The sequence below is a fragment of the Eurosta solidaginis genome, chromosome 4, assembly GCF_040869045.1.
Source record: "Eurosta solidaginis isolate ZX-2024a chromosome 4, ASM4086904v1, whole genome shotgun sequence".
Classification (NCBI taxonomy): domain Eukaryota; kingdom Metazoa; phylum Arthropoda; class Insecta; order Diptera; family Tephritidae; genus Eurosta; species Eurosta solidaginis.
In genome coordinates, this window is record NC_090322.1 from 91,615,828 (window position 1) to 91,638,511 (window position 22,684).

At 37.2% G+C, this 22,684-nt stretch overlaps 1 protein-coding gene across 1 annotated transcript in view; it reads right to left on the minus strand.

Annotated features, from left to right (window-relative positions):
• Rbcn-3A (Rabconnectin-3A) overlaps positions 1 to 22,684 on the minus strand; it is a 2,573,828-nt gene that overhangs the window by 324,494 nt on the left and 2,226,650 nt on the right. Inside the window, exon 36 of the mRNA XM_067779516.1 lies at positions 712 to 786. Coding sequence (XP_067635617.1) covers positions 712 to 786 — 75 coding nt within the window. The remainder of the gene's footprint in view (positions 1 to 711; positions 787 to 22,684) is intronic.

The window sequence follows — 22,684 nt, forward strand, 5'->3', positions numbered from 1 at the left end:
AAACATTATGAAACATCAAAGGTCCCCAAAATACGTCAAAAATTTGTAAATTCAACAACCTTCTTTTCTATACCCATATTTTAACTATATGGTTGGCTCATCTCTACAGCAAGAACATACCTGAAACTTTTGAAAACTAGTTAATTAAACGCAATTGTTATTCCATTAAGTTTCTGTGTGAAATCGGTATAATATGAAAACAAGTAAGGGTGCGTGGCGGATTTTCCATTTTTCGAAGTGGGCCAGATACAGGTTTATGAAAAAATTATGATTAAATTTTCTTTTAAAGTTGTACTTAGGTAGCCCAGTTCATTATTTAAGATGTCTTTTCTGCAATATGGACTAGTAACCCCCTGTTCAATAAAATTTTCTCTAAGATGCGGTTTGATATTTGCCTTATTTACTATTGGGAGAGGGACGGAGGGAGTTGTGTATTGAGCGGGATGAGTATAGAAGTGAAGGGAAAAAGGAAAAGTTTGAAATGGGATGAGTACGGGGTTAGGGGCGAGAAGAGGGACAGGATCGTGGAGAGGGATAATAGCTAGAATAGCTGAATAAATATAAACATGATTAATACACCTGTTTCGTTAACTCATCAATCGGTATTCTTTATGCTTTTATAAAATTAAAGAAATCCGAACACACATAAAAAAGTACCGACCAGCAAATTAACGAGCCAAGCGAGATACACAATAAAATTTTTTTACTTACCAGACACGCATGACTTTTTTTGAGGCAGTAATGTATCCCAAATATGTATATTCTTATTTTCTGAACTTTGACCAGCTAGAAAGAATAAAACGAATAAGTTAAAATCTAAGATTCATAATTAAGCTTGGAAATGTGGCACAGAGTTTTAAAAGCGGGCCACCTAAATCATTCTTTTCCTCGTAAAGATATTTTAACCATTTCAGTTTTGAACTTTTAGCACAAGGTTTTAAATTTGCGGTAGAGCTGCGACTATTTGCATTTAGCAATTTTGCGAAAAAATATTCATGGCCTCAACCTTTCCCAGGAAGTAAACATTGGTCATGCAAAAATCTTTATACCCAGATGTAATTGTTCACAGGGTATTATTACTTTGATTGGATAAGGGTTGGTGGTAGAGGTCATGGCGGAATGACACAAGGTGGCAGCATGGAACAGCTGATTATAAACTTTTTTTTATTTGATTTGATACATCAACTTCCGCCGCAGTACGATTTTGACATTTGTCCATCGAATTTACAAAAACAAAGTACAAGGGATTTTTATTTATGTTTGTAGGTATGTCACCATGCTACCACCTTGTATCGTTCTGCGATGGTACAGGTATAAAGGAATCGAGAGAGATATACTCCCATTTATCAAACTAATCGCTCAAATTTCAATCAGTTTCTTCAACCCTTCTGTAATTTCAGACCCAGCGGGCTACGGGGTTAGAATATACACGTCTTCGGGGAGTGTCCTCAGTATAGAAAAGAAATTAGATAAAGCCAATTTCGTCCGTCCGTCCGTTAACATGATAACTTGAGCAAATATTGAGATATATTCACCAAATTCGGTATACGGGCTTATCTAAACCCGAAGACCTTGGGGAGTGTTGATGTTGACCATTTCGGGAACGATTTAGTATGACCACATGAAATCTCTAAGCCCCCTAACCAGCTGGGGTAAATTTGGTAGGTGGATTGGTTTTAGGACGGAAAACATAAATTCCAACAATTTTTGGAATATGGGCGTGGCACCACCCACTTTTAGAAGAAGAAAATTTGGATGTTTAAGAAGCCGTAAATCAAAAGCCGTTAAAGATAACACAATGAAATTCGGCAGAGTCCTTGCCAAAATATATATAAAATATAAGGACCACGCTCACTTTTCCTAAACTCCTAACCTTAACATAGCTTGCAATATAAATACATTTGACTGTTATTCTACCTCAGTAATGGTGTGGGTGAGATAATGACAAACCTTAAACAAATTTTGAAAATGGGCGTGACCCGCCCCTTTTTTGTTACTCTTTCCAAAATATTTTGAATGCCATAAGTTGAACAAAGATCTCCCAATCCGAACGAAATTTGGCATAAACATATTTTTCATAGCTACAACTGTTAGCTCTGCAAACACTCAGAGAAAAAATCGTTCTAAAACGAACGAAATACGTTCAAAGTTAAGAACATTCGTTGACAGAAGTCTGTGAAGTACGTTTTTTCTAAACTCGTGACCGATGACCATGTTTTAAGAACGGGTTTTCCAAGCACACCGTTCGTATTTTATTACCAATTTGGTTTTGATGTGTGAACCTTCTGTGCTCATTTCAAGCACTATTTGGGCTTAATTTAAGGTTTTGCGTTCTCACGCTTCGAGACCAATTCCTGGTCGATTTAACATTTTTCGGTCTCAACTCTATAACGGTTTTTGCTTGACCTTTGGGGGGAGTGGGGAAGATAATTTTTTCAAGTAGTACCCATTAATTTATTTTTTTATTAATAAATAATTTGTTGTCATTAATAAAAAATATTAATAACGAAATAAATTATTATTATAATTCCAAAAAGGTTTGAACAAACGCATAATATGCATTTTTTCATATAGTTCTCTTATCGATATTTTTTTTTTATTTGATGATGTAATTTGAATATATATTTAAAACATTTCATAACAAGGTTGAGAATTACCTGTGCATATGTCAATGGAACTGAACGAAAAATTAGAGTTAAAAAAATAGAATATAAAAAATTAAAAAAAAAAACTTCAGAGTTTGACGGCGATTGAACTCGCGCCACACAATCGCAACCGCAACATCATAGCCGCTGGGCTACTAGAACTGCTTCATAGCTTGTGCCAAATGTTGTATTTGACATTGTAGTGCACACGAATTGTACCGTTTCTTTTTTCTTAAACTTAATTTAAGAACATTGTTCTTAATTTAAGAACATTGTTCTCATTAATAGAACATTTGTTCATATTTTAAGACCAGCCGTTCTCTTTTCAAGAAAACGGTTGTCAGTTCATGAACAAGGTTGTTGTTTTGAGCCCAGGTCGTTCGTTTTTCAAGAACAAAAAAGGAAGAACATGAAAAGCTTGAATTGAGTCTGGTGGTGCTGGATTTTAGAAAAGCGTTTTTCTCTGAGTGAATGAGCTTGAAAATAAGTTTTTATTTTATTGTTCGGTTATATCTTTATTTTAAAACAAATAGTTTTTTCCATATCTGAAGGAAAGCTGCATTTTTACCTGCTCAAATTCATTAGTGGTAGGCTGTGTACCCTTTTTACTTCTTTTGAACGAAAATGAGTTCAGAATAGAAACGTATATGTATTATTGCGCAGCCCTATAACATGACTAACCACACAAAGCAAACAACAACAGCGTTCCAAGTGCACAACTGGGTATGCAATGTTCGGTTTCACCCGAACTTAGACTTTCTTACTTGTTTTTACATCGATTTAAAAAATAGTAAATGTGTAACTTCTTATGCTATCGAAATAACAAGAAGTTTTACAGTGCCACCTAAAACAATCAATATTTCGGTAAAAAATTTGTTTTCACTCGAAATATTTCTTTAAGAAAATATATGTGAAATTGTTATATTTAAATGTCATTGGAAAACTTATTGTTATTTCGATAGCTAAATTGTTACAAATTGTCTATTTTTTAAATCCATGTGAAAAAGATGTTTGCATAGAAACAAGTAAGGAAGGCTAAGTTCGGGTGTAACCGAGCATTACATACTCAGCTGAGAGCTTTGAAGACAAAATAAGGCAAAATCACCATGTAGGAAAATGAACCTAGGTTAACCGTGGAATGTGTTTGTATGACATGGGTATCAAATGGAAGGTATTAAAAAGTAGTTTAAAAGAGAGTGGCCCATAGTTCTATAGGTGGACGCCTTTTCGAGATATCGTCATAAAGGTGGACCAGGGGTGCCTCTATAATGTGTTTATACGATATGGGTATCAAATGAGGGTTTTAAAAGAGAGTGGCCCTTAGTTTTATATGTGAAGGCGTTTTCGAGATGTCGATCAAAATGTGTACCAGAGTGACCTAGAACATCATCTGTCGGGTACCGCTAGTTTATTTATATATGTGATACCAAGAACATCATTCCTGCCATGTCCAAGGGCTTTTGATTTCGCCCTGCAAAACTTTTTTATTTTCTTCTACTTAATATGGTAGGTGTCACACCCATTTTTTCTAAAGTTATATTTTGCGTCAATAAAGCAATCCAATTACCATGTTTCATTCCTTTTTTATATTTGGTATAGAATTATGGCATTTTTTCATTTTTCGTAATTTTCGATATCGAAAAAGTGGGCGTGGTCATGGTCGGATTTCGGCAATATTTTATACCAAGATAAAGAGAGTTCAGATAAGTACGTGAACTAAGTTTAGTAAAGTCATATCGATTTTTTGCTCAAGTTATCGTGTTAACGGCCGAGCGGAAGGACGGACGGTCGACTGTGTATAAAAACTGGGCGTGGCTTCAACCGATTTCGCCCTTTTTCACAGAAAACAGTTGCCGGCCTAGAATATATGCCCCTACCAAATTTCAAAAGGATTGGTTCATATTTGTTCGACTTATGGCATTAAAAGTATTCTAGACAAATTAAATGAAACCGGGCGGAGTACGCCCGTTTTGAAATTTTCTTTTATTTTTGTATTTTTTTGCCCCATATCATTACTGGAGTTGAATGTTGACATAATTTACTTATATACTGTAAAGATATTAAATTTTTTGTTAAAATTTTACTTACTCAATTATTTTTTTTTAAGTGGGCCTGTTCGTCAAATTACAGCTTGCAAAACTTTTAAATTACCCTCTTTTAAAAGTGGGCGGTGCCACGCCCATTGGCCAAAATTTTACTAATTTTCTATTCTGCGTCATAAGGTCAACGCACCTACGAAGTTTCATCGCTTTATCCGTCTTTGGTAATGAATTATCGCACTTTTTCGGTTTTTCGAAATTTTCGATATCGAAAAAGTGGGCGTGGTTATAGTGCGAATTCGTTCATTTTAAATAGCGAACTGAGATGAGTGCCCGGGAACCTATATACCAAATTTCATCAAGATACCTCAAAATTTACTCAAGCTATCGTGTTAACGGACAGACGGACCGACGGACATGGCTAAATGAATTTATTTTTTTTTTGCCCAGACAGATAGAAGTCTATATCTATTCGATTAGTTTATGCCGTTACGGATTACCGTTATGCGAACAAAATAATATACTCTGTGAGCTCTGCTCATCTGAGTATAAAAATCTGGTAAGTACTAGAAATCGTAGCTTTTCCATACATTTAATCCTGCCAAAAGTGCAAAGATTTATTCACTACAAAAATTTTTTAAATATCTTCACCCGTTCAGAAGATATGACCAATAGAAAATATGATAATTCCACTTTAAATTCTCAATTTTTTGCCAAGTTTGAATTTTGTTTAAAATCTTAGTATATATAACGTAAAACTAATATATGGCCCTCTCTATCAAACAAGGTAACTACATAATTTAGTTATTCAAATAAAATTTATTTATGGAGCTCCCTTTAAAAATGTTGTACCATGTATATACCAAGAAAATTGTAGTGTTTCTTAAAATTTATCTTTCGAATAAAAAGAAAAGTTTTTTAAACACTTCCCTTATATAAAAGGACCAATACGCAGCGGAATTTTGAAATTTCAACAAAAGTATAAAGGTGGGGCGTAATTACTGGCCAAGGAGAGCATACGTAACGTGACTCAAGATTGGAACCTTTGAAGTAGACGAAGTACAATATCTGTTGTTAAAATTTCAAAACCAAAATACAGTCATATATTGTTTGTGTTTAAGGGCCATTTTCCACTGCGTTTTAATCCATTTACATATATAAAAAAAGGTGTCTAAAAAATTTAATTTTATTTTTATTTTTCAGCTCTGTTGTTGTTGTGTTTGCAATGCTTCGCTCCATTTAATGGGCTTGACCACTCACAAATTGTCATCAAAGTCCTCCAACGGGAGCCCAAGGGAACTGGCAGTTTCAACATGGGCGGACTAGGGTGAGATTGGTGTTAGAGGCGTAGGTTCCACATTACAATTGAAAAGCTAGTTGGTGTCATGTGGGGACACATCGCATGCAGGACATACATTACGTATGCCGGGGTTAATTCTGGACAAGTAATATTTTAACCTGTTACAGTATCCAGAACGAAGTTGGGACAGGGTGACTCGTGTCTCCCTTTGTAGTGTGCTTTCTTCTTCTGCAAGAGCAGGATAATATATATTAATAACAGGGTTCACCGGCCGCGTCCTGGCAAAAGCGTTTACCGATTCTGTGTGGATTTAGCTTAGGGCTTCCTTATGCTTTTCTGGATCAAAGGACTGTGTTGGCAGGTGGCGGATCTCGCATAGTGCTTATGGAGATGTTCACTTAATCCCCGTGGAGGTGAGTCTGGATCAAGCAGTTGTATGCTAGGATCTCCTGGTTTGTGACAGTTCAGCAAAAACTGCATGTTCGGCATTTCGTTTTGCTCTTTAATGATGCAGTTGTATGCTAGGATCTCCTGGTTTGTGACAGTTCAGCAAAAACTGCATGTTGGGCATTTCGTTTTGCTCTTTAATGAGCTCTTTGGCCTCACTATATAGCTGGTGTTCGGGGCTCATAAGGAGACATCCTGTGGCAGTTCTGATTGCAGCATTTTTACAGGCCTGCAGCCTTTGCAGTATGTGTAAGGCCAGGCGACCAAACAAGCAAATTGCTTTGCACATAGTTATCTACGCTTCTTTATCTTTTACCCAGGTGTTGCCGGCAAGCGACTTGAGGATTTTGTTGCGGCTTTTTACTTTAGATACCCATTGGTTCTAGGGTTAAATTTGATAAAAACCACGTACGTACTTCTTTAACCAATTTGTTTACTGGCTTAAAGGATAAGCTTAGTTGAAACACGTAAGGATTTTTGTTAATCAAATTTGAGTAGATTACTTAGCAGTTATTGTTTTCAGGCCGACACTTTTTGAGATAGATATTACAATTTGTTAAAAGTTGTCAGACGTGGTACGTATTTTTTAAATGGTTTTATTTAGCTTGACTTGACAGGCCGGCCGCACGGCCGTTGTGAACGAATTTTGTAATTAAAATTTAAGTAACTTCCCGATAAACTACAAGCTTGAAATTTGAAATATAGTTCAGAACCCGATGAGAATGCAATAATAAGAAAAAAACTCCGATAGGTAGCTCATGGATCGAAATATTTCAATAAATCGTATTTGTGGTCCGATTTGGTTCATATTTGGAACACATAATACATATATGAATAGAACGCGACCTGTGCAAATCGCCACTAGGTGGCGCAAGGATCGAGATATTAAAAAAAACATTGTGTTTGTGGTCCGATTTGGCTCATATTTGGAACGCATAATACATACATGAATAGAAAACGGCCTGTGAAAAAAATCGCCGCTAGGTGTCGCAAGGATCGAGATATTAAAAAAATCGTATTTGTGGTCCGATTTGGTCCATATTTGGAACACATAATACATACATGAATAGAAAGCAACCTATGATGTCCGATTTGGCTCATACACTGAAAGAAAAAGACTGGTAAAATCAACCGAAATACGGGTCAATTCAACCGAAATTTCTGTTAATTTTTATCCATCGCAACAAGATGTTGAATCAACTGCGCACAAATCGTTGATTCGTAATTGACCGTTTTAGTAGTCAAATGAACAAAAAAAGTTGTAGCGACAGCTTTGTACGAAAGTACCTTGCCATACAAATAAATGAATATAAGGCGCGATAACCTCCGAAGAGACTTAAGGCCGAGGTTCAAGAAAAAAATTTTTTTTTCAGTTAAATAAATAAAAAAAATGATGTCTTTAGCTTTAACATTAAAGTACGTGTATTTAGAATATGATATGAAAAAGATTACATTAAAAACTCAGGCGCATGCGTCGGCTTTTCTTTGCCATTTCATCTAAAATTTCATCAACGGTAACAATTTGATCACGGTGGATGCTTAGTGATGCACAGCCATTCAATCGATTTTCACGATTCTCAAATAGTTTTTAATCAGCATAAGGGTTGAAAAAGGTGTCTCGTTCGTTGCCGTTGTTACTGGAAGCATACACAAGATTTTCAACAACATGTGAACATTAGGAAAAGCCACAGAATCGCATTCCTGTAATATTAATCATAGATAAATTGAAAAAAAAAAACCGAAGTACCTCCTTCAGGAATAAGTAGAATTCATGCTTTTTGAGCCTATTCATGAGATCTAACGTATACGTATATAAAATTGAAAAGAAAGAAACTGATCGAATAGAAAAAAATTTAATTTAAAAAAGTCATATCTACACGGAAAAAGCACCAGTCCTATTTGGATGTTAAATATTGATTCAGACGAAAATCACTTAACCCCAGATGTAGTTTACTGCGTTGATAATGTGGATATTATTCTATCAAACAACCTTTTCGAAAAAGATGACGTACACATATTTAAGAGCTGTGCTAAAAACTTTATATACATATATGTAGTACTTAATTAAGGAAAGTAAATTTGAATGATAAAACTTTGTTGTGAAACACATAGTATTAAGCCTTTAGTTATGGGCTTGTTTCCGAAATCTGTATTTGATAAAATAGAGAAAACTAATTTAGAGCTTTAGCAGAGCAATAGAGCCTTAATTAAATGCCATTATCACCAAGATAAATTGCGGTTTAAATCAAAACCCCCACCACAGAATAGTATTCATTACGCTAGACCTATCAAAAGCGTTTGATACGGTCAACCATGGCACGGTACTGCAAGACCTGGAAGGGTCTACTCTTCCCCCATGTGTTAAAAGGTGGACCGAAAATTATCTGGGTGGTCGGCAGGCATCCGTGCAATTTAGAAACGATACATCTATTCCAAGAAGAATTAAACAAGGGGAACCACAGGGTGGTGTCCTCTCCCCGCTTTTTTTAACTTCTTCATATCAAAGCTACCTTGGCTACCAGAAGGAGTTGCTATCGTTTCCTACGTCGATGACTGCACAATAATGGCCACAGGCCCAGGCCCACAGATCGATGAGCTTTGCAAGAGAATAAGCGAATATCTCCCTGATCTCTCCAGTTTTTTCGCCTCGCGAAACCTGGCATTATCACCGACTAAATCCTCCGCGACTTCATTTACAACATGGACGTCCCAAATGTCGACCATTTTGAACATCCACGTCGATAGCACTACGCTACCGACTGTCCTACACCCCAAAATCTCAGGTGTGACGTTTGACCAGGATCTACATTTTGGAGAGCATGCAGCCGCAATTGTACCGAAAATCCAGAGGCGTAATAAAATCCTCACATCTCTTGCTGGCAGTACTTGGGGAAAAGATAAAGAAACGCTCATTACCACTTACAAAGCAATTGGCCAGCCGATTGCATGCTACGCGTCCCCGATATGGTCGCCAAGCCTAAAAACTACCCACTGGAAGAAGCTTTAGGCCTGCCAAGATACTGCCCTCAGAACCGCTACGGGTTGTCTCCTTATGTCCCCAGAACACCATCTACATAATGAGGCGAGAATACTCCCCATTAGGGAGAGAAATGAAATGCTAACCAAACAGTTGCTGTTGAATACCCAGAACCCTGGGCATCCCAACAGACATTTGATTGACAAGCCAACACCGCCCAGGGGCTTAAGGAGTCATCTCCGTAAGCATTATGAGGAAATACGGCACCTGAGAACTCAGCCATATGAAGCCAAAACACACAAGCACGTCCTCAGTGAACTACACAAACAGGCGTCGGACCTTTATGCCAGGAATTGCCCGGTGAATCCGGTACTCAAAGAAAAGTACCCAAAACTTGCGGAAGAGGAACGCACACTCCCCAGGGAAATGCGAGCCACTCTAGCTCAACTTCGATCAGGATACTGTAACAGGTTAAACTCTTACTTATCCAGAATCAACCCCGACATACAAAATGTATGCCATGCTTGCAATGTGTCCACACATGACACCAACCATCTCTTTAATTGTAATGTGGAACCAACGCCTCTAACACCCTTCTCATTATGGTCCATCCCTGTTGAAACAGAAAGTTTCCTTGGACTCCTGTTAGAGGATATTGATGAAAATTTGTGATCGGTCGCACCCATTGGATGGGGCAAAGCACTGCTACAACAACAACATGAGAGCCTTAAAAAATTCAAGGATTTAAATATGTGCAGCTTTTGGGAACAATTAAGATCAGTTAAAAATAAATTAAATGCGCAAATGTTTTCCAATATTTATAGAATAGTTCAAGGCATATTGTCGATTCCACAATTATCCACAAACGTAGAAAGGATATTTTGTATACAAAATTTAATTAAAACTAAATGTAGAAATAGACTTCGAATAAACACAGTTTCGAATTTAATAAAAACTAAAGACTTGATGAAATCAACTAACAAATAGTTGTCATAATATAGATACGAAAAAAAGATTTTTGTCAACTGAGGTATTTAAAGAACTCAAAGAAGAAGAACGGTTAATGTAGTGATTGAAACATGAGATATTAGTATAGATGTAGGCGACAATTGCCATTAACACCCAGATAAATTGTAGTTTAAATCAGAAGCCCCACCATAGAACAGTACTCGTAGCGCTAGACCTATCAAAAGCTTTTGATACGGTCAACCATGGCACGTTACTGCAAAACTTGGAAGGGTCTACCCTTCCCCCACGTCTTAAAAGGTGGACCGCAAATTATCTGGGCGGTCGGCAGGCATCGGTGCAAATCAGAAACGAAATATCAAAGCCAAGAAGAATTAAACAAGGTGTGCTTCAGGGTGGTGTCCTATCCCCACTTTTGTTTAATTTTTACATATCAAAACTACCTTCGCCACCAGAAGGAGTTACTATCGTTTCTTACGCAGATGACTGCACAATAATGGCCACAGACCCGGGCCCAAAGATCGATGAGCTTTGCAACAGAATAAACGGCTACCTATATGATCTCTCCAGTTTTTTCACCTCGCGAATCCTGGCATTATCACCGACTAAATCATCCGCGACCCTATTTACAACTTGGATGTCCCAAATGTCGACCATTTTGAACATCCACGTCGATGGCACAACGCTACCGACTGTCCTACACCCCAAAATCTTGGGTGTGTCGTTGGATCAGGATCTATATTTTGGTGAGCACGCAGCGGCAATTGTTCCGAAAATCCAGAGCCGTAATAAAATCCTCAAATCCCTTGCTGGCAGTACTTGGGGAAAAGACAAAGAAACGCTCATTACCACATACAAAGCAATTGGTCAACCGTTTGCGTGCTACGCGTCCCCTATATGGTCGCCAAACCTAAAAACTACCCACAGGGAGAGAAATGAGATGCCAACCAAACAGTTCCTGTTGAATACCCAGAAACCTGGCAATCCATACACACATCTGATTGATGAGCCAGCACAGCCTAGGGACTTAAGGAGTCATCTCCGTAAGCATTTTGAGGAAATACGGCACCTGAGAACTCAGCCGTATGAAGCGAAAAAACAAAAGCAGGCCCTTGGTGAACTCCACAAACAGGCGTCGGATCTTTATGCCGGGGAACAGTACCCAAAACTTGCGGAAGAGGAACGCATACTCCCCAGGGAAACGCGGGTCACTCTGGCTCAACTTCGTTCGGGATACTGTAACAGGTTAAACTCTTACATATCCAGAATCAAGCCCGAAATACAAAATGTATGCCCCGCTTGCAATGTGTCCACACATGACACCAACCATCTCTTTAATTGCAATGTGGAACCAATGCTTCTAACACCCCTTTCATTATGGTCCACCCCTGTCGAAACAGCAAGTTTCCTTGGACTCCCGTTAGAGGATATTGATGACAATTTGTGATCGGTCGCAGCTATTAGGTGGGGCGAAATATTGCTACAACAACAACAACAATTTACCAACTTTTATAGCTGAATCTAAATCTTTTGTACCTAAAATGTTTTATGAAATATTTTTGCATTGAATGCAGCAGTTTTTTTTTTTTTAAATATTAATATTATGTTCCTTACTGTTACTCAATAAAGAAATGTTTTTATATATGTTCACTAGAAGACCCCGCAGACGTTGTCGTGCCCTAAATTTGGCCTATCTGCATAAATTTTAATAAGCTTTTCCCGTCTGACTCTGCCCCCCCCCCCCCTCTTCCCTTTTTCCTAATCCTTTTATTCACTCCACCCTTCGTCTTTTTCAGTTCATCTATCTCCATCTTCGTCTCATTCTATCTCTTTCTCAATCTCTTTCTCTCTTTTCTCTTCTCTCAATTTCTTCTCATTCTTCTGCATCCCTTATTGCCTGTCCCAGAGGGTGGTATGTATTTTATTCCAGTCCCAATCCCAGTTCCACTACGAGTCTCAGTCCCAGTCCTAGTCCTAATCCCAGTCACAGTCCGTCTCTGGATAATATATTACTCTGTACTAAAGCACTCATCAACAGCTTTCATTTGATATCCATATTGTATAAACACTGTCTAGGCATTCACTGGCCCACGTTTTGGCCTATATCTCGAGACCCTAGTCACCCAGGGGTATGAAAATTACCCTCTACACAACTAAAGACTCTCCTGAATTAAAAAAAAATGTCTTAGTACCTCTAAATCCCGGGCACCCTCAGAAGCCCCCCTCCCCCCACCCCCTATCGCTATAATATTTTTTATTGATAAGCAGGTTGTTTAATTAGACACCAAGCAATTACACGGAAGTATATCCGCACCACTGAAAATATGAGTGCCACTGCGTATACGGAACATTTTAGTATTACGTATAAACAAATAAAAAAATTTGCAACAAAATAATATTGCGACTATAAACTGAGATATAGCCTATCCTATCTCTCAAGTTAGATCAAACTATACACGAGTTGCAAAACAAATTCCCAATCGGTTCAGTAGTTTAGGAGTCCATTGCGCCAAAAATGTTGTGACACGTGTTTTTTATATATTATGATAATTGTGCGCTTCAATCGGTAAACTTCTTTTATTATTTTTACTGGAAAAGTATTTCTTCATAATTCATATTTCCCTGTTATACTACCTGTGTTAGAAAGTTTCCTGATTAAAAACAGTTTTTGGATAAAGAAGCAGAATATAGCTCTAGTTTGGTTCAAGTTCACATCCGAAGACTTTTGGTACATTTTTGGATGATTTGGTAAATTTTTTTTCCTCGTTTCGTACAAAATAAAAAAATCCATTTATCATCCCTGGTATGTATGTTTAATTACCACACTGTAGCATAAATTTTTCACTTGAAATTAAATAGAGAGCGATTATGCTGTAACTGATATATGGTAGATACGAGAAATGTTATCATTAAAAAGGGAATGTTAGCTATTAGGTTTACATTAATACTCTGGTATGTATGAATTTTAATAGAGAGCGATTAGGCTGTAAAATATTTGGCGGTATCGAGATTCGCTCGAACCAAAATTGTTCATAGATTAAATGATAACAGAAATATGTATGTTTCTATATTTTGTTGGCCTTATTTGGTATGATAAAATATGTTGGTTTGATGAGCTTGAGGCCGTAAAGTAAATAAAACTCGTTTATTTTCCTTTTTATTTTTAAAATATTTAATTGATCGATATTTCGACTTCAACCTGAAGTCATCATCAGGACTATCTTAAACAAAAAAACAAAAACCAAAGATATAAGAATTTTTACGAGTTAGAATATGTACAAATATATATATATGCGGACAAATAGAACTTACACTTAATGATGTGCTTGATCGACTGATCAGGTGGTTGAAAAGTTTGTTCAAAAGGAATCAAATAAAAATGTAAACAAATGTGAACTCCGTAAGTATAAACAATTTTAAGGTACCGTATATGTAAACAAAAATTAATACCAACTATACCTATATAGAAAGAGCATAGAATAATAAGACAAAAAGCATATGTATCATCTTCATTCTTGTTGTTGTAACCAGGTTATATTACGATGAGCCATGCGCAGCCTGCATTGTGTGCTTTTGTTGTTTCAGCACCAAGTTTCGGTAAACCCTTGCACATTGCTGAGTGTCTGATTTAAAATGCATCCTCCTATTATTAGGGGTGTTCAAAATATGAAGCATTTCCAAAATTTATCTTTTGTTATAGTGTTGCTCGGTATCCAAAATTCTAACGTTTTCAAAATCGGAGTGGTGCCCAGTGTTATTGCAATGGGCAGACAAGGCTGTCTTATTTTCCGAAGAATTGATCCTTAACTTTATATTCGACTTTTGTCCGGAAATCCTCGTCTTCAGTTTTTGCTTAGTATTCCCTACATATACCTTGTTGCATATGTTGGACCCGACCAGTGCATGGAATTTGATAAATTAAGTCAGATTTCTCCATCTTAGGAATCCTGTATTTCATGTTGCTGTATACCTGTCTGAGAGTGTTATTATATGAAAACGCTATTCTGTATTTTTCTTGATCATATAAGTTTGAACTCTTGATTCTCTCTGCTATTCCAAAGAAATATGTTACTGATTTGTATATTTTGGCATTTGTGTCACTTGACCTGGCATTGTGGGTTCTTTTGTGAAAATTTCGTACCAGTTTATTTACCAGTTCGTGTGGAAATTCATTAATTAAAGATATGTTCTTCCTGTGAAACACTTTGTCGCTTATCGTAAGAACCCTTCTAATGAAATTCTTCGCGGTATTCAAGATTGTTTTGCGTTCATGCTTTGAGTTGTAATTAATAAGCCTCCCTGGTGCAGTTGGTTTCTTGTACCAGTCGATTAGTAATTTATTATTCTTCCTTACTATCAAAGTATCAAGATAAGGTAAATGACCATCTTTTTCTACCTCTATCGTGAAATGAATGGTCCGGTTGTACCCATTGAGCATATTAATCATGTTGTCAATCGCGTCTGTTCTGACAACAGCAAATAAGTCGTCGACATATTTGGTCAAAAGACATGACTTGATAGTGGCGTCTCTTTCAAATTTACTCAACAATTCCTCCATGACGATATCGGCTATGACTGGGGACGCTGGTGATCCCATGGGCATTCCTGTGCGTTGTTCATAGAATTTTCCATTATATTTAAAGTAACTATTATCTCTGATGCAGTATTTGACCATGGTTAAAAACAAGTCCTTGGGTATCGATGTGTGTTCTTTTATGTCATTCCACCTAGCAGCTATGATATCAATGGCAACATCTGCCGGAATGCTGGGGAATAAAGATATTACATCGAAAGACACTAAACTTTCGTCATCGTAAATATATGTACACTTTATCTTCTCTTTGAACTCTGTCGCATCTTTGACGTTGTAATTGGAAGATTAGTTAAGTGTTTCAGAATCTTGACGACATATTCACATAATTTGTATGATGGGGAGTTAATGGACGAACAAATAGGCCGAAGCGGTATGCCGTCTTTGTGTACTTTCGGCAAACCATATATTCTGGGTGGGTTGGCGTTTTTACAAATGAGGAAATTCTTTTCTTTCAAATCAATGCAACCTAACTTGAACATGTTTTCAACTATGTCGTTATTCTTCTCTTGCAATTTGTTCGTCGGGTCCCGTTTCAGAACTCTGTATGTGGAAATACTGTTCACTATTATATGCATCTTTTTATCGTATTCCGTTTTGTCCATTGTTACCGTGACGTTGCCTTTGTCCCCGCTTAGTACAAGAAATGGGTTGTTGCTTTTAAGAAAACTTTTTGTTTTCTGTAAGGTCTCATATGTGAACCTGTCCCTCAGTGAAAATGTCTTTTTGTTTAGGTGATCCTGTATGAGTGCAGTCAAGTTGTTTCTCCCCATTATCTGTTTTTCTTTATCTTGTAAAGTTTGCAGAATATTCTCCCCGTCTGCAATGATCTTGAAAAGGGGGAAATTCCTGTTATTTGATGGGAGGGCATATTTTGGAACTTGGGAAAGAAGCCACTTTATATTTTCCGGAATGTTTAATTCCGTTGTGTTACAAAACCACTCTGGTACCACCCTAATATTTAATTTCTCCATTTCTTTCTGTCTCAGATTTTCGTACTTATTTGTATGTGCCCTCCTAACGTTAATCGTTTGCTTGTTCAACAAATAATCTTCGCTCTCAAAAAATGCGGTTGAGTAGCGTGAGTGGAGTATTTGTTTGATCTGAGTTCTCAGTATATTCGCCTCTCTTCTGTTTTGTCTTAAAAGTTCGTGTTTGATGCAAATAAATATGTTAGGGAACGTACCCAAATTACGTGACCTCCTTTGGGGGGGGAGGGGGTTTCTTTAGGTATTACACCTGGTCACAGGGGAGAGGGGAGGGATTGGGGATTTGTCACGTAGTCAAAAATCTCTAGAAAATCTTGCAATTTTTTTGTGGAATTTATTTCGCGTCGGAAATCCTCGATGGAGAAATCTGACTTAATTTATCAAATTCCATGGACTGGTGACGGGTCCAACATATGCAACAGGTATATGTAGGGAATACTAAGCAAAAACTGAAGACGACGATTTCCGGACACAAGTCGAATATAAAGTTAAGGAACAATTCTTCGGAAAACAAGACAGCCTTGTCTGCCCATTGCAATAACACTGGACATCACTCCGATTTTGAAAACGTTAGAATTTTGTATACAGAGAAACACTAACAAAAGATAAATTTTGGAAATGCTTCATATTTTGAACACCCCTAATAATAGGAGGATGAATTTTAAATCAGACACTGAGCAATGTGCAAGGGTTTACCGAAAATTGGTGCTGACACAGCAAAAGCACACAATGCAGGCTGCGAATGGCTCATCGTAATATAACCTGGTTACAACAACAAGAATGAATATGATACATATGCTTTTTGTCTTATTATTCTATGCTCTTTCTATATAGGTATAGTTGGTATTAATTTTTGTTTAAATATACGATACCTTAAAATTGTTTATACTTACGGAGTTCACATTTGTTTATATTTTTATTTGATTCCTTTTGAACAAACTTTTCAACCACCTGATCAGTCGATCAAGCACATCATTGCGTGTAAGTTCTATTTGTCCGCATATATATATATTTGTACATATTGTAACGATTTTACTTGCAAATCCTCTTATTTGCAATCCTCTGCTAAGTTCGAATCACTAGACTGTTGAATAAATAACTCCAATATTGAATGATGGAAAAATGGCCTTTATTAAGTACTTCACAATAACACTTATACTTTGCTACTCGCTGGCTTAATAACCAAACTGATTAATAACTCAAATGAAACTCTACTATTAGCCGCCAGATCGCGTGCTTAATCAAACTGATTGATAGCTCAACTCAAACTGAATTACAGCGCCTCTACATCTATTGCGTTTTATACCCTTTGGTTTCCTCGTTCGCATTTTTCCAGAATCTTCTAGCATTGTCCATGAGCTCTCAAACTTCTCAGCTATATGCATGTGTTTGCGCATTGACTATCCGCTGCTCGTATTCGTACATGGTACATATGTGTAGACGCAATTATTTATTCGTTTATGTAGATACATAAAGATTGAATTATTGATGTGAATGTTTGTAGTTTACAGTCTCTCGCGCGCACATAGGCGTATAAGTAAATGCATCTGTGTGTGACATCTCTCAGCTGCCTTATATATGTGTATACATGGTTTGATTATTGACGTAAATATCGCTTAGCATGGCCTTAGTGATGGTATAGCTTAGTGATGCTAATATCCGTGACACTGCCCTCCACCTAAGTCTGATCGTCCCGATCAGACAAATCTCCCGATCTAACTGCCGCTAGCATCTCCAAATGTACCACTCTTCTAATCCGTGGTTTCCCAGTGGTTTGTATGCGGTAGATGGTATCACTGATCTTCTTCACAACTTTGTACGGGCCTTCCCAACTGTACCGAAGTTTGGATGGAACACCTTTCCGCCGGTAAGGGTTTATAACAGTACCAAATCTCCCTCCAAGAAACCTTCCGAATTAAAGTTCTTGTCATGCCAGTGTTTCATCTTACTACTCGTTACCCTGGGCCGTTCCTTCACACTCTGTTGTTTGGTCAATGAACCACTTCGTAGAGCTTGCGCTGGACGGATTTGCTTTGCATAATCGGTATCGTTCCCACATTTCACAACAGTAGTGCGCTCCGGCTTGAAACTACCCTCGCATTCTTTGTCGGAAAGTCGTTGCTTCGTTTTCCTGCGTCTTTTAGGTTTTGTCAATGCCAGTGTTTCTCTCGCAGGTACTTTTGATTTTGATTTATTTGGCCCATTCGATCTATCAACCTTTGCCTTTGACTTTCGTGGTCTTTGTCAAGTCTTTTCCACCAGTACCCGATTACTGCTGAACCCTTTTTCCAAACTAAAGTTAAGTGGTATGTCCTGATTCTTATAGCGCATAATTTTTCTCCGCATATCGATCCTGACGTCATGGTCAACCAAGAAGTCCACTCCCAATATGACTTCATCAACGATCTCCGCCACAACGAATTTGTGTAGAACCATGACTTTTCCAATTAATACCTCACATACCACTTCGCCTTGGACTTGATTATATTCGCCTGTGACCGTACGCAACCTTGCTCCAGGTAATGACTTTACTCTCCTGTAGGCCAAATCAGATCGGATCAAGGAATGAGATGCCCCCGTATCTACAGTCAGTACACGCTCTTTACCATCCACATTCCCTCTGATGGTAAGACTGCTTGATTTCCTTCCAATCTGCGACACAGATATCACAGGACATTCAATAGCCTGGGCAAGTTTTCGTTCTTTACATCCGACACGCTCTTGCTCATTTCCGCCAGCTTTGCGTTTACGGCCACCCACATTGTTGGAACTATTAGGACCAAGATCGCAATGACGTGCAATGTGGCCTGGGTTACCGCACTTGAAACATTTCATAACTCCGGCATTTTTCTGTTGTGATCCCTTCAGAGCTTCCAAAATTGTATCTACCCACTCTGGCCTTTCTACTTCCACACGGCGTGCTTTGAAAACTGGCTTACACAGAAGCGACGCTGTTTCCTGAATCAGAGCATGCGATACCGTTTCAGCAAATGTTAGTTTTGGATTCGCATATGTAGCCCGCTTCGTTTCCACATCTCGTATGCCATTTATAAAGCTCTGAATCTTTACCCTTTCAGTGTATTCCACGGGTGTATCCGCATTTGCAAGATGAGCCAATCTTTCAATATCTGAAGCAAACTCCTGCAATGTCTCATTAGCTTTTTGGTAGCGGTTTTGCAACTCAATTTGGAATATCTGTTTCCTATGCTCGCTTCCGTAACGTCTCTCTAAAGCGCTCATCAATGTTTCGTAGTGGTTCCGCTCGTACTCTGGGATGGTCTGTAAAATTTCCGCGGCAGGCCCTTTCAGTGCCACGAACAGAGCTGCAACTTTATCTTCAGCATTCCATTGGTTCACTGCTGCGGTCTTCCCAAACTGTAGCTTAGAGACCTGGAAAGGAACAGAACCGTCAAAGGATGGTGTTTTTACCTTTGGATTACTAGTTGAAACTGCTGGGCGATTTAGTTGCAACTGCTCGATACGTCCTCTCAAAGCATCCACCTCGGCCTCGATTTTTTCTTCAAACTGTAAAATTTGTGTATCTTGCGCCTCCAACTTCGAGGAAATACGTCCTTCTTGCTCTTCCAGTTGAGCAGAGATCTGCGATGATGTCTGTGCTGAAATTTGAGCCGACATTTCGGATATCCGTGCCTCTTGTGCTTCAATCTTCGCTGTTATACGGTTCTCCTGCGATTCCAGCTGAGATGACATTTGCGACGACATTTCGGATATACGCGTTTCTTGTGCTTCAATCTTTGATGTTATACGCGTTTCTTGTGCTTCAATCTTTGATGTTATACGTGTCTCTTGAGATTCCATCTGTGATGATATTTTCGATGTTTGAGCAGATATTGCAGCCAATATCATGTTCAGGTCTGTGTTCGCCATTGTCTGCGGTGTTTCTTCCATTTTTGTTATTTCCTCGCCATCAAGATGAAAGTCATACTCTTCCACATCAATTCCTTCTGCTTCCATTGCCTCTCGTAGCCGTGCCTGAAGTTCAAGTTCAACGCCGCTTTTATTCAATCCACGGCTCTCCAACTCCTTCTTTAGTTGCTGGATCTTCAATTCACTGAACTTTGCCATGTCCTTGTTGTCCTCTGGAATTTATTCAACAATTCCTCTTCTGACATTAATTATAACGATTTTACTTGCAAATCCTTTTATTTGCAATCCTCTGCTAAGTTCGAATCACTAAACTGTTGAATAAATAACTCCAATATTGAATGATGGAAAAATGGCCTTTATTAAGTACTTCACAATAACACTTATACTTTGCTACTCGCTGGCTTAATAACCAAACTGATTAATAACTCAAATGAAACTCTACTATTGGCCGCCAGATCGCGTGCTTAATCAAACTGATTGATAGCTCAACTCAAACTGAATTACAGCGCCTCTACAGCTATTGGGTTTTATACCCTTTGGTTTCCTCGTTCGCATTTTTCCAGAATCTACTAGCATTGTCCATGAGCTCTCAAACTTCTCAGCTATATGCATGTGTTTGCGCATTGACTATCCGCTGCTCGTATTCGTACATGGTACATATGTGTAGACGCAATTATTTATTCGTTTATGTAGATACATAAAGATTGAATTATTGATGTGAATGTTTGTAGTTTACAGTCTCTCGCGCGCACAAAGGCGTATAAGTAAATGTATCTGTGTGTGACATCTCTCAGCTGCCTTATATATGTGTATACATGATTTGATTATTGACGTAAATATCGCTTAGCATGGCCTTAGTGATGGTATAGCTTAGTGATGCTAATATCCGTGACAATATTTTAACTCGTAAAAATTCTTATATCTTTGGTTTTTGTTGTCTTGTTTATGATAGTCCTGATGATGACTTCAGGTTGAACTCGAAATATCGACCAATTAAATATTTTAAAAATAAAAAGGAAAATAAACGTGTTTTATTTACTTTACGGCCTCAAGCTAATCATACCAAATAAGGCCAACAAAATATAGAAACATACATATTTCTGTTATCATTTAATCTATGAACAATTTTGGTTCGAGCGAATCTCGATACCGCCAAATATTTTACAGCCTAATCGCTCTCTATTAAAATTCATACATACTAGAGTATTAATGTAAACCTAACAGCTAACATTCCCTTTTTAATGATAACATTTCTCGTATCTACCGTATATCAGTTACAGCATAATCGCTCTCTATTTAATTTCAAGTTCAAAAATGTATGCTACAGTGTGGTAATTAAACATACATACCAGGGATGATAAATGATTTTTTTTTATTTTGTACCAAATGAGGAAAAAAAAATGTACCAAATTATCCAAAATTGTACCAAAAGTCTTCGGATGTGAATTTGAACCAAACTAGAGCTATATTCTGCTTCTTTATCCAAAAACTGTTTTTAATCAGGAAACTTTCTAACACAAATTAAAGGTAGTATAACAGGGAAATATGAAGAAATACTTTTCCAGTAAAAATAATAAAAGAACTTTATGGATTGAAGCGTACAATTATGTACACATATAAAAACATTTCTTTATTGAGTACCAGTAAGGAACATAAAATTAACACTTAAAAAATTCAATGCAAAAACATTTCATAAACACATTTCAGGTACAAAAGACTTAGATTTAGGTATAAAAGTTGACAATTTGTCGCCTACATCTCTACTAATAACTCATGTTTCAATCACTACATTAACATTTCTTCTTCTTTGAGTTCTTTAAATACCTCAGTTGACAAAAAGCTTTTTTTCGTGTCTATATTATGATAACTATTGTTAGTTGAATTCATCAAGTCTTTAGTTTTTATTAAATTTTAAACTGTATTTGTTTGAAGTCTATTTTTACACTTAGTTTTAATTAAATTTTGTATGGAAAATATCCTTTCTACGTTTGTGGATGAATGTGGAATCGACAATATGCCTTGAACAATTTTATAAATATTGGAAAACATTTGCGCATTTAATTTATTTTTAACTGATCTTAATTCTTCCCGAAATTCTTGAATTTTTTAAGGCCCTCGTGCTCTGCTAAATCTCTAAATTCAGAATTAATTTTCTCTATTTTATCAAATGCAGATTTGTGAAACAAGTTCATAACTAAAGGCACAACACTATTTGTTTAACCGCTTAAAATACTTTCTGGTGAAAGCTTTGCACTCCATAACATAGTTCTATCATTAAACTTTACTTCCTTTAATAAAGTACTACAAAATTGTTCAGCACAGCTCTTCAATATATGTACGTCATCTTTTTGGAAAAGGGTGCTTGATAGAATAATATCCAAATTAACACCGCAGTAAATTTCATCTGGATTTCATCTGCGGTTCAGTGATTTTCGTCTGAATCAATATTTAACATCCAAATAGGATTGGAGTCTAAATAAGATTTTTTTATACAATTTTTTATTTGGTAATAAGTATATGTATGCGAATATCTTCAGACTGCATTTCTATATTCACATTATTTATTTCATATAATGAGTTAACCGGGGACTGCCCGTATCACTTTAAATGTATGAAAACATTTATTTCGAGCAATTTTTAATTTTATAATTTATTTAATAATTTGGGAAAAATTTAAACAACGTGACATCAGGACGGACAAGGCGACAGCTGTTTCGAATCCCGGTGAAACCTTTGATAACATTACAAAATTGCCTGATGATGATTACGTTGGCGGTTTTCGAAATGGTCCATCGCAATATGCTAGTAAATGTTTCTTTCTTTTCAGTTTCTCTTAGAAAAC